This window comes from Cardiocondyla obscurior, linkage group LG12 (genome assembly GCF_019399895.1).
Source record: "Cardiocondyla obscurior isolate alpha-2009 linkage group LG12, Cobs3.1, whole genome shotgun sequence".
Lineage (NCBI taxonomy): Eukaryota > Metazoa > Arthropoda > Insecta > Hymenoptera > Formicidae > Cardiocondyla > Cardiocondyla obscurior.
The window spans coordinates 3,162,899-3,175,522 of record NC_091875.1 but is presented as its reverse complement, the minus strand read 5'-3'; the positions used below and the strand labels follow the sequence as shown (position 1 = coordinate 3,175,522).

General features: G+C 39.2%; 3 protein-coding genes across 6 annotated transcripts; 1 reads left to right on the top strand and 2 right to left on the bottom strand.

Moving 5' to 3' along the window:
* Window positions 1–94: 94 nt before the first annotated feature.
* On the bottom strand, window positions 95–3,505 carry Cdk8 (cyclin-dependent kinase 8). 2 transcript variants are annotated; one of them, XM_070664607.1, is made up of 11 exons: window positions 3,121–3,505; window positions 2,347–2,449; window positions 2,156–2,266; window positions 1,940–2,080; window positions 1,669–1,858; window positions 1,468–1,582; window positions 1,300–1,398; window positions 1,141–1,213; window positions 961–1,058; window positions 765–870; window positions 95–443 (listed from the first exon to the last, which is right to left on the bottom strand). In XM_070664607.1, exons 1-11 carry the CDS (start codon window positions 3,249–3,251, stop codon window positions 243–245), a joined length of 1,368 nt encoding a protein of 455 aa, XP_070520708.1. In that variant the 5' UTR covers window positions 3,252–3,505; the 3' UTR covers window positions 95–242. The 2 variants fall into 2 exon arrangements, with proteins under 2 accessions (XP_070520708.1, XP_070520709.1); XM_070664608.1 differs by having other exon boundaries at window positions 313–562; window positions 3,121–3,490.
* A 269-nt stretch (window positions 3,506–3,774) lies between these two features.
* Window positions 3,775–6,788, top strand: LOC139107218 (uncharacterized). Of its 3 annotated transcripts, none has more exons than XM_070664643.1 (4): window positions 3,775–4,076; window positions 5,528–5,885; window positions 6,155–6,316; window positions 6,394–6,788. In XM_070664643.1, exons 2-4 carry the CDS (start codon window positions 5,634–5,636, stop codon window positions 6,598–6,600), a joined length of 621 nt encoding a protein of 206 aa, XP_070520744.1. In that variant the 5' UTR covers window positions 3,775–4,076; window positions 5,528–5,633; the 3' UTR covers window positions 6,601–6,788. The 3 variants fall into 3 exon arrangements, with proteins under 3 accessions (XP_070520744.1, XP_070520745.1, XP_070520746.1); XM_070664644.1 differs by lacking the exon at window positions 3,775–4,076 and adding an exon at window positions 4,172–4,186; XM_070664645.1 differs by lacking the exon at window positions 3,775–4,076 and adding an exon at window positions 4,277–4,678.
* A 211-nt stretch (window positions 6,789–6,999) lies between these two features.
* Window positions 7,000–12,579, bottom strand: Recq4 (RecQ4 helicase). Its single transcript, XM_070664575.1, has 7 exons — window positions 12,173–12,579; window positions 8,960–12,022; window positions 8,582–8,866; window positions 8,169–8,498; window positions 7,901–8,063; window positions 7,504–7,826; window positions 7,000–7,412 (listed from the first exon to the last, which is right to left on the bottom strand). The coding sequence occupies exons 1-7, from the start codon at window positions 12,281–12,283 to the stop codon at window positions 7,167–7,169; spliced, it is 4,521 nt and encodes a 1,506-aa protein (XP_070520676.1). The 5' UTR covers window positions 12,284–12,579; the 3' UTR covers window positions 7,000–7,166.
* Between the last annotated feature and the right edge of the window lie 45 nt (window positions 12,580–12,624).

Here is a 12,624-nt window from a genome sequence, read left to right as displayed (position 1 = left end):
TCGCTGATGAAAAACTGGAAAATGGAAATGGATGAAAAACAAGAGTAAAAGCGGACGTAGAAACACCCTCCGCATGTATATATATATGCATATATATATATAAATAAAGTTGTATTATCATACTTGTACGGAATATACACGGACTGGCCGCTTTGTTGACAGGATTAGTGAATTAAACCAATGCATTAGTGATAGTTTAAGTTCGGGCCTGATTCCGATCGGTCTAATTACGAGTCACAAAATTAGAAACGTTGATGGAAGTTCGACGGCTGCGTTGGCTGGGCCGTCGAATAAACCATGCCTGGTGGTTGCTGATGGGTCATCGCGTGGCTCTGGTGCTGATGGAACTCAGGAGCACCATGCGGCCCGTTCAGTCTCACCCGTTTCGCGTTCTGTCCGTGATTGTGATCACCGTTACCTTGCTGCTGTTGGTTCTGCTGTTGCTGTTTCACGAATACTCGGATGAGCGACAAGGCGACGTTCAAAAAATCAGTTCAATCCTCAACTACCATATAGCGACGGAGCTTAGACAGCGGCAAAGTGGGCTTCACTCGCCTTGCCACTGCGGCGGTCATACAGGGCCGTTTGAACAATCGAAACCATATTTTTTAAAAATGTAGAAGATATATAATTATAAATACATACTTATTTGGATATTACAAACTATGTCTGTATTAAAGTGGTTATCTTATTATAGTAGTTGCGGCTTAAACCATATAAAGTATATGATATAAATGCTCTCAATATATCTCGGAAGTAATTACCGTTTGCTGCTGATTTTGCCTCGCTTTATTTTCAGTTTTCTCTTCAGTGTCGTCATCCGTAAGAAATTCTCTCTTGGGATAAGGAATTGGGCATCCGGCAAATATGCTACGATTTCATATTAAATATAATTTAGCAAGATTATTGACCGACGAATATAAATTATTGCAATGTAAAAATATATTAATAAATTCGTACTCTTGTGTTGGCAGTGGCTCTTCTTGAAAGTAAGCATCTTGCATAGAATGCTCCGATGTGATACGCTTATTCGGATCCATCATTAAAAGTTTTTGTAACTAAAACAGCGAACACACAAGAAAATCACATTTTTCCGGGTTACTAATGAATTTCTATATTTCTTTTTTTAATATATCGTACCAAATTAAATGCCTTGCTATCAGGTTTAATTTTATGTCGATCCATATATTTAGTAAGTGAACAGTTTGCATAACTAAAAGTGAATAAGAGAATTATATTTAACACATAATTATTTGCAACAAAACAAGTACGTTGTGCTTTTTAAAACGACAAACTCACTTGGATCTTTTAAAATCTCTAAGTAACGTGGGATGCTCTGGCATCTTTTTGATATCCTCCCAATCTTTTTCCAATGGAAATCCCATGACATTGAATATCCTAAATGAAAGGTTGTTTGCGTCATTCTCTTTAATATAAAAAACAAGTGAAAAGTTGTTGCATTCTTACCTATCTAATTGATCGTGATGGTATGGATTACTAGTTTTAATGTCTTCTTGTCTACAATGAAATATGGGTTCGGATGTTAAAAGTTCCGCGAAAATGCAGCCGATAGCCCATATATCTGCAGTGGCAAAATTTAACGTTTACTCTTCATAAAAACAACTTTTGTACTAAAACGTAATAAAATATAATTTGGTATAGACAAACCTATAGCTTTCGTATAATGTCTGGCACCTAGAAGTAATTCCGGAGCTCTATACCAAAATGTAACTACAACAGGATCTAAATCTGCTAGAGGTTTTAAAGGAGCATTAAATAATCTAGCAAAGCCCATATCGGCAATTTTTACACGCCCCCGTTCATTTCCTTCACCCATTACTAAAATATTTGCTGGTTTCTAAAATAAAGAGGTAACATTATACCGTATGGGCTATGTGATGTTAATAAAAATAAAAGGAAAATATATCGTGACAATTACCAAATCTCTATGAAGTACCCAATTGGAATGTAAATAATGAATACCATCTAAAATTTGATATAATAAGGATTTGACCATGCCTTTTGGGACCATTACCGGCTTTTTATTAGCTTTCGCTGCTCTATGAAATTTAATTATATGCTGCAAATAATAATTTCTTTAAAATAGTGTGCGTTCGTTTTAAACATTTATGTCTTATTAGAATTACAAACATACCCATAAATCGTGTTCAGCAAAGTCGAACAGCAGCCAAACTTTACGGTCATTATGCGAGAGAAAAACACGAATAAGAGTAATAACATTAACGTGTTTTAATTCCCTGAGTAACTAAAATAGAAGTAAATAAGTAAAAATTTTCCTATCGTTCTTTGCTTTCGCATTGCTTAAAAAATGACGAAATAACTTACAGCAATTTCCCGACATGCTGACATCGAAAGTCCTGTACCCTCAATTTGCTTAAGGCCAAAGTCTTTTGTATCAGGCCGAGACTTAAGTTCACTGTCTGAAACTCTGTAGAAAAAATTAAAAAATATATAGATAGTACAATTGACTTAATCGGCATGCACATATCCAGATTAGATTAATTGGTATATGCAGATGTATAGAGATAATAACCGAATATCCTTGAAATCTTTAACAAAAAAATTAATTTAAATGTACAAAAATAATGTATATTTGCACTCATGTGCTACATTGCCCATTTGAAACTTAATGCAGCACATGAAAAAAAAAAAATGTGTCTTTATTTGGTGGCAATCTCTACATTGAGAACATGCTAAATCAAGAATCAGATAATTGTATTGAACGCCGAATGCAAATGCAGATAAGATAGACGAGAAATAAATACGCCTTCTCGGCATCGAGAAATCCTCACTAAACGTCGATTTCTAGGGGCAATGGGTGCTTTAAAACAAAAGAAATTCGGATACTGAGACGCTTGGGGGAACGAGTCAGTGTCTTGGATTACCCGAAGGATGCTGTGTTATTGAATGTGAAACGATTTACGTGAAAGGTAAAAAATTAATAAGGACTTTACAGGAAGATGGCCCAGAAAGAGAGTGAGAGAGAAAGAGAGAGAGTGATGTGAGTGAGTGAGTGAGTAAATGAGTGAGTGAGTGAGACAGACAGACAGACAGACAGAGAGAGAGAGAGAGGGGAGGGGGAAAGAAAAAGAAACTTACCCTTCTTTTCTCCGGGCCTTATATACGTGTCCGTAGGTTCCTCTCCCGACCTTACAACCCTCGAACTCGAACAGATCCTCGACCTTCGTGCGGTCTTTTTGCGTCTTCATCTTAAATTCGTAATCCATCATGATTAGCGTAATCGAGACAATTATCAACTATAAACAGACATTTTTTTATCACACGTGTGCATACACATGAGCCCCGAGAGCACACTACCGCACGACAAACACAATCAGTGTCGGAGTCATCGAGACGAAGACGTCTGAGTCATCGAGAATCGGAGGGACTCTTCGAAAAAATGGCAGCGCTGCCGTCGGCACGGTCGCTTCTCCTCGCGTTCTAAAACTCATCAAAATAATCTCTCGTAATCTACGCTCGCCGAAAGACCAAAAAGCATTTCCTCCACACTTTCCCACAAAAGAATTGTATTCCTACCTCCGCCTAGCTGCGCTTTTCTTTTCATTCCCTATTTCGCGTAATGCGCGAAATATACGCGCGACGAACGACCCACCGTGGGTTTCACTGCGTACGCCTGAAAACTTCCGGCGCTTCGATACGTTATCGTCCCTCCTAGGTCCCTCCGAATCCACCGTTGTCCACCGTCTAGCTCCTCCAACACCGTCGGTGGCTGCGAATCGATTATCAGCTGTTTATCACGGCCAGTCGCAGAACTTGTGCCGCTCGCGGACAGTTGTTCGTGGCCGGCCGAGTTGCATCGACGTTACGCCGCTAGTTTCACGACGATGTGCAAATTGCGCGCGCACGTACGCGCGAGCGGTTGACGGAGACGTAGCACTGCGCAATCGACACGGCGACCCGGCGTTTCTCCAAGTATCCTCGTCGGCTGCGGTTGCGGTAGCCACAGTGCCCGACGGCTCGCACAGCGGAATCCATGCACGCCTCGACCGACTCGCAAAGGCCGCCTTAATTATCACAACGACGCCGTCGGCAACGTGAGTCCCAGCGCAATCGCGCGTCTCGATTTTATCTCGCCTACCGATATCACGGCACTTCTCTCGAGAGCAGATAATCCCGCTGCGTACTACTGCACTTGACATTTGCGGTAATTACGAAGCAAAATCTCGCCCTCGCCCGAGGAGAACAGGTCAAAAGTTCTAAAATCCTCGTCGGAAAATTAATTAAGTTACTTCCTCGTAATTTGGCCAATTAAATTTTCCCTTTCTCCTCGGGCGTCTTTCATCTCGTAACGTGTATTTTAATTGTATTAGCAGCAATTAATTTTACTTTCGCGGTTAAATTAATGTTCCAAGCACACGTGCTTTCTTTTGTTGCTATTATTACACTCGTTGCGACGTGCGCGCATGAACATAATCTGACCTTTACATCATTAACATAAAAACCTTGTCTATTCGGTCTTACATTATTCCAGATAATAGCCGCTTGTGTAACAATGACTAACGCGCCAGTGTGCCTCCGTAAGCGGACGGAAGATTTATGATGGGATGAAAGATATATGTGCTTTCCCAACAAGTTTTCAAGAAGACAAAGTCGCGCAGAATCGCTCTTCACGTACGAGCTGTGATTTATATATCGTGTAAATTCTATACGCGATACGAAAAGCATCCGCATAAAAAAAAAGAAATAGATACGCAAAGTGCAATTCGAAAGACACGTTCACTTAGCGGCGACTGGCCTACTCGAAAGCTCGATGTTCGTGGCGCTATCATAATTACGTTGATAATTACCTCGTAGAACGAATGAGCGGAAATCAGTAAGCCGTTTGCGATCATTAAAGTCGTAAACTTTTTCTCTCCATACGTTTTCTTTCACGCTTTTCTCGAAATGTAAATTTGTCGGGTCTAAAATGTTTTTCATTCTCTCTTTTTTTTTTCTTGTAGCTTAAGAAAAGGAAAAAAAATAGAGCCGTATCTCAAAAACGTCAAGTCATATACCGCACGATGGATTTATCTTTGGAAAATTGTTACAGTCGCAGGAAACGTGGACGCCGCATATTTCGCGGAAACGATTAATAAGCGATGCTAATAGTCGCGGTAGTCACCTATCGCGCAAATAATTTTATGTAATCGTATATAAAAAGTCTCGCGTGGCGAGGAAAAAAAAAAAAAAAAAAAAAAGAAGCCTGCGGCCTGCGTTCGCGACGATCTCGCCGAGCGAGAAATATCGGAGTAGCAAGAAGTGGAAATCGTTCCTTAACATTGTTAACAGTTAATTGGCGAAATGTTTTTGCGCAGCGGCCGCTTCGTAGAGTCCCGCTTTCGTTTCGCGACGTGTGCCAGAAGACGGCGACCTAACGCAATCAATTAATACGCGCTTCGCAAGCTTTGCGTAACGTTATTGTTTCTCGGCGCATCTAATCTAAGCGGTGCTACGTGCAACGTACTAATTTGTCCGCAAGAATCAAGTCGAAGCATCTTTGTTGCAGGCCGCCAGTCGATCTGGATGAGGAATCTTATCCCTACCAGACTGTCCCGCCGATTAACATAACGTGCACGGAGTGAACATCCGGGAAGTGTGACCCCCGAGACCTAATGATCGAATCCGACAACCGGTGTTTTTTGTCGTTTGGTCTTTTCCATCAGTCGTGCGAACGACGAATCAATATGGATCGCACGTACGTCGACAAGGAGACCGGGGAGGATTTGATACATTCGTACTACGATTGTGATATTTGCCGTTCGACTGATTCGACGACGGTGAACGATGCGGAGACCGGCGAGCCGGAAGACAGCCTCGTGGACCATACGGCAGTAAGGTGTCACGTTAGAAAAGTCCCGTTTCAGGTACTTGAAAGATATTCTTTTCGCTTAAATATTTCCAGCTTGCACCTTCGAGTCGTGCTGCCTTACTCGCGCTTTTCATTATCTTCATTCTACCCAGGTGCATACATAATTCATTGCCATTTTCTGAAAACATTTATATATCTACATAAATCATATTTAAATATGTATTTCAAATACAAAATATAAGTTGCGTAGCATAAGTAAATCTATTTGAATGTCATAAATTATTAATTTATTTCAATGAATAAAATAAATAAGTTTCTTTGTAGATACCAAAAGAAGTAAAAGAAAAGGCGACGAAAAGACGCCATCATATGGAACTGGAACCGGTACCAACGGGTGCTTCTTTCGGCCAGATTAATCCTGTCTGTCTATTTCTACCGGCAATTATTTACTTTCGTTGGTTCCTCGCTCTATTGATGCTATTCGAGGTATATATTACTTATATTAAAATTAAACTTTATTATTCTGTGTAAAAATGCTCAGGCTTGACGTTTTATGCATTAAGGTCGTTCTGCATGTGTGGGCACATCATAAGAACAAGACTCTGAAAAACGCCAGTGTGTATTTTCGTTCACCATTTCACGACATATCGGCCGAATTCTGTGCCCTTTGCCAAAACGAAATGTGCATGAATCGCGTCGGAAAGATGCATCAGATTCGAATGCATAAATTTCTGCGGCAATGCAATTACATGAAAAGAGTTGTAACGTGACTGACGCAAAGCTAAGTATTTTCAGCGTCGTGTAACTGTTATATTTTACACAGCACAGTTATATATATGTAATTTGTTTTATATATCCATTGCGTTACATATATTGTTATATATATATATTACGATTGTTATATTTTTATTCTTCTTTATGGTGATATGTGACGATAAAATATTAAATATTTTTATAATTGTTTTAAGTTTTCTATTAAACATATAAAATTTAAAATATAAGCATATATGTTTAAAAACGTTTACAACATCTTTTTAGTCAAGATTCATAAATTATAAAATAGATTATTGTATATAGTTTGTTCTTTTTCGGTCATTTTAAATTTTTCTTACGATGGTTAGCGGAGAACTGTGTTAGTTTTTGTTTTGTCTTATATATTAAAATAAATGTTTATAATAAATTAGCATATCTTTATTCACATGTGATAATATAAATGATAAAACATACCTTCGTCGTCCGATTTAATGTAATAATGAAAACTTATTTTGATAAAAAAATAAAACTATATTTACCTTACAAAATCGGATTAAATGTAGCGTGTTAAATTTATTATTATTCAGTCTGTTATTGGATTCCGTAACGCTAGAATCTCCTTGGTTGCAATTTTGCAAATAGTATTGAAGTCTGATTCGATATAAACTCTCCAAAAACGACACTTGCTCCAAATCAGTGCAGGATAATTAGGACTTTGTATTCCCTGAAAGATACGAGCAACAGCACGACCTGTGAATTTAGTATCTCTGTAACGTAGTACCAAATTGCGAACATCACTTGCGATCTGTTGTTCGTTTGTCATTTTGTTCTGTGAAAAAAAAATAAAAAAGTAAATAGACCACTAATTTAAATTAAATTCAAACTGGAAATTATAAATAATTTACGATTGAAGTACATACTTGATAATTAATATCGAGATCACTTAAAGAAGAATCTGATTGGAAGTATTTTCTGATAGTAGTTTTAAGTTCCTCCGACTTTTTCATAATGTCGTCATCCGAGACTAAACAGTCTTTAATTGACGACATGCTGATTTTATTCAGCGCAGAGGATATTAATTCTAGTTGCTGCAAACACGAGGATTCTTGAGATTGAGTATGTGCGATCAATGCATCGAGTGCCTCATCTAATTCAATGTCAGTAAGATCGCCAGGTGCTCTCACGCGTAAACCGAGTTTATCGTACTGTACAGATATAGCTGAACGTTTCATTCTTCCATCAACTGTAAAACAAATTCGTGTAACATTTATACAAATGCTTTTGAAAAGAAAAAGAAAATTTCTCAAGTACTTTTACCTCCTGTTTGCCATTCTAAACTCTTGAGATGACTTTTTACCACGCCGCTGTCCCATCCGATAGCTGATGCAACATCGATCACTGGAAATTCTATAAGATTACTATTTTCATGTGAGATCCCGTTTTTCACGTCCAGCGCTATTGCCATCGCAAGCGGCGGAGACTAAAATCAAAATCATTTGTAATATTTTTTATATTATTCTTCTTTCGTCATTCTTTTTTTTTCTTTTTTAATTAATGTTAAAATTGCAATTTCGAAAAATCTTACAGATTGCGCGGCTAGCTTGAGAGCTTGTGGTCCTTTATAACTTGAAACACGCGCTCGAACGTATGCGGACGATAGCACAGTAACGAATTTCTTTGGATGTAATTCGAGATAGCATAATAACGTTGAAATTGTTTCCTGCGTAATGTCAAGAGCTTGAACGGTTTCGTCGATCGGAAGAGCAACTTCGTGACCAGGACATCTTTGACCATTTTTGTTCATCTTTGCACAAGAACAGGGAATAAAAATTCTTTGAAGTAGATGCCTAATCGTATGTCTGTCGACACCATTTGCGTGTATATGTCTGCGTAATTCCCATTTGTCACTGTTTTGCTGTTTCACACATAATAAATTAATGAATTAAATTAATATAGGATTAAAAAAATAGTACGACAAAAATTAATTAAATAGATTACCGTAGAATTCAAGAATAAATGGCAATGTGCTGTAAGATTATCCCTTCCAGCACGACCGACTTCTTGCACGTATCCTTCGAAGGTGCCAGGCATATTGTAATGAATGACGGCTCGAATGTCCGATTTATTAATACCCATTCCGAATGCAATAGTGGCAACCACAATTTTAATTTTCCCCTTCATAAACTCTTTCTGCACAAGCTTGCGTCTGTAAGCTGTCATACCAGCGTGATACGCCTCGGCTATTTTAGATATCCTCGAATTTGGCTCGGGATTTCGTGAATCCTGTCGGATAAAATATTTATATTTAATATAAAAATATTTCTTTAAAAAAAAAAAAAAAATACAATGGAATTTTAATCAAGTTTGGACGCTTACCTGTAGCGTTGTCCTTAACAGTCCTGCGACCCTTGCACACTCCTCTCTACGAATGCAGTACACTATCACAGAATCACATTCGCGGAATCTCTCGCTTCTCAATAGCGCGATCAAAGCTCGATCCTTGTTCTCATCTTTCGATACCGTTAAAACGAGATTCTTAGGCAAGGGTACGTCCGATATAACGCCGGCCATGCCATCGTGTATGTTTAAATGCTTTATTATACTTTCAGCTGTCGAGTTTGTGGCAGTAGCTGTGAGTCCCAGAACGGTTTTAACTTTTAACTTTTCTTTCAGGACCCGGCAAACCATCAAGTAAGAAGGTCGGAAATTGTGCGACCACTGAGAAATACAGTGAGCCTCGTCGATGCAGGCGAACGCAATTGGCGGTAGCTGCCTGAGCAAAGCGCCGAAGCCAGTGGATTTTTCGCCGGCTACCACTGCTTCTGGCGATACTAGCAGAATATTTACTTTACCATCTTTTACTAGCTGCATCACTTGTTCTCTTACTTTCGGCGTCTGGCTGGTATGTAGACACGCGGCGTACAGAAACGAAGGTACGCCGGTTACTTGGTCGTCCATCAAAGAGACTAGCGGTGAAATTACTAAAGTAATACAACCAGAACGTTGGGCGTACAAATACGCGGGCAGCTGATAACATAAAGACTTCCCAGAACCTGTCGATAGCGTTACCAGAGTAGACTGACCGGATAGGATTCTCATCACTGCCTTTTCTTGACCATCACGGAAACTCTTGTGACCAAACATACGTAATGCTTCAAAAACTTCCGGGGGAGTTTCGATTAGACTACCGTCTTCGTTCACGTTATACAATGGATCAATCGCTCCCACTTGAGGCTGTATTAATTTTGATAGCAATTCCTCAGGTACTTTATGTCTCGAAGTTAACGCAACGCTTTTTTCGTCGAAATCCGGAAAGTCGTCAGTAAATAATTCCGCCAAGTCTTCTTCGTCCTGCGAAGCCTTCTCAGTAAAGTAGGATGGTCTTTCGGGAAGCTGCTCAATTTTATGACTGTGAACGACAACCGCTTTCTCATTTGCCATCTTTTCAGCTTCCTCCAAGGTTGGAAAATTTGAGATCGAGTCATCGATTTCTTCCAAAGGTATGAGAGCATCGCCTTTGGAAGCCGAGCAGTTTTTGGAGAAATGCCCGGACTCACCGCATTTAAAGCATGCCATACCATTTTTTTCAATTAAATCAGCCGCGTCTAAGTTCCTCTCACTAGACGCCAGTTCCTTCTTCCTTTGTTTCCACTGGTTCTTTTTATATTTACCAAAGTTAAAGTTCTTCTTGCCTCGTACAAATACCTTTTTCTTCAGATTTATCCTGACGAAATTATCATTCATCGTTCCGGCAGCGATTTTTTTCTCTAGCTTTTCCTTTGCAGACATTTTCGTGCTCGATGTTGAGGGTCTCGAGGTATCTTTTTCCATCTCATCGATGCAAACAGATTTGGTAAATTGCGTGATAAGATTGCCAGTTCCAGTTGTAATCTCAAATCGAGGAATCGTTTCCAACGATTCGATGCCATATATCGGAATATTTTTCATTTCCGAGCCTGAATCTTGCTTTTCGTCTTCATTTAAATTTGATTTTCTTCTGGAAGATCTCCTTTTTACATTGGACTTTTTGTCATCATCTTCCCCTGTTTTCTTTTTATTTCGTTGGTTCGTAGATTTCGTAGTGGTACGTGTCCGTGTAATATTTTTTGCTCTGGCTTTAGTTTTTTTATCTTTCTCCTCTACGTAATCGGAATCCGAATCATCGGACAATACTTGCTTCACTTTTCGACGTAATACACGTTTTACGGATTTTTCATCAGACAAATCCTCTTCGTTTTCACCCGTCGATTTTAAAATGCCCGATTCAACATTCGTCGAATGTAAATTGCTTATGTCTTCATCAATCTTAACTGATTCGTTTATTACATTTATATTTGTTTGAATATTATTAATTACTTTGTCATTGTCAATTTTATTTTTCTCTCCATCTGTATGCAATACATTAAAACTCCTGTCGATACAGGAAGTCACCTTAGACATATCGCTATCGTTAGTAATATCGTTAGATTTAATTATGGTCGAATTGTAATCAGTACGAATACATTGCCGTTTTTGGGGAGGACCATCTTGGTCCCCCAGTCTCTTAAAGTTTCTAATACGTTTGTTTTTATTCTCTTCCTCAGACTCGCTATTACATATGAAATCTTCTTCATCGGATAAATGGTGCGGTGAAATAGAATGTGCAGCAGGAATCAAAGTTTTCGGAGAATAAATGCTAGATTCCATAGATTCTATTCCAGAATCGCTAGTACCTGAAAGTCTCTGAGAATTATGAGGGTTAAGTGTCGTCATGTCTAAATTTTCTTTCGCGCAACGCTCTAACCAGCCCGGATTTAAATTACGATTTACGCCAGTCACATGGCCGTCTGCTAGCTGTTGAACAGCACTAATGGAGTACGGAACAACCAGCTTACTTTTTTCAAAAGTTACTTTTACCGATTCGTCAAAAATAGATTTTGTTTCGTTGCTAACTGCGTTTGTATCGTCCTTGCTGTCAGTAGTCAATTTATCAGTGCTATCAGATTTGCTTTTTATCTTGGCAGATGACAAAGACTTTCTTGGATTTCGCTTGGTAAATGTTGAGCTCTCAAACTTGTTTCTAGATAATTGGAAAGAGGAAGACCGACCAACCAGCAAGGGTTTCCTTTTCGGTACCTCTTTATTCTTGTTCAGATGACTGCCCCAGGTTCCTTCAGAACTTGTTGAACTCAGCTGATTACAGGAATCTTCACTTTTATTTGGACATTTAATATCATAAGGATCTATGTTTTCTGTGTCTTTTGTAGCTTTGTTTGGACTTGAGTTCTTATCTTGCCTTGAGCTGTTAATCACCTTTCGAGGCGACTCATTCGAGATATTATCTTGTACATCGTCACAGAACGTGATATCGGTAAGAGTTTCCTCGAGTGCTCGTGTTTTTAATTTCCAATATATTTTATACGCCTCTTTGATGGATATATCTGCTTCCTTTATGTCATTCTAAAATTCACAGTAAAGAAAAATAATATATGTACGTCGCATGCGGAATATCCATCACTAAAGCAAGCGTGAATATAAATGCAAAAATACCAGATGGCTACATTTAACATCGATTACGATAAAATAAACAAGAACAAAAGAAAAACGTACCTTGTTAGGTTTGCGTCCGTATTTCTCCATAAAATCGCTCTCCCATCGCTTCACGCGAAGCTTATTCTTCAAGTACTTAGTTTTAAAAACGGGATCTTCGAAAAGCTCCATGTTATCGAAAAAGAGAGCCCGTACGGGCGTTCAGGTCCAAGCACTGCCAAGTGAGTTCGAGGTTAGATTTTACTCACCGAACGAGTCCTTCCCGCGTAAATGCAAGGCGCGAGACGACGAGTCAATGGTCGCGCAAAGTTAAACCGACAGTGGGACGAGGGTTTGAAGATTCCATGGAAAAACTCGGGAGGAAGAACCGCGGAGGAAGATAAAACGAAGATATTGAAAGTACCGGACGGTTGGTGTTAACGTATGCACCCGCGAAGGTATCGAAATAGCGCGGGTCGCGCGCGGGTCACCTGTTGGGAAATCAAGGTATCCGAAGATTTCGAGGAGCGTGC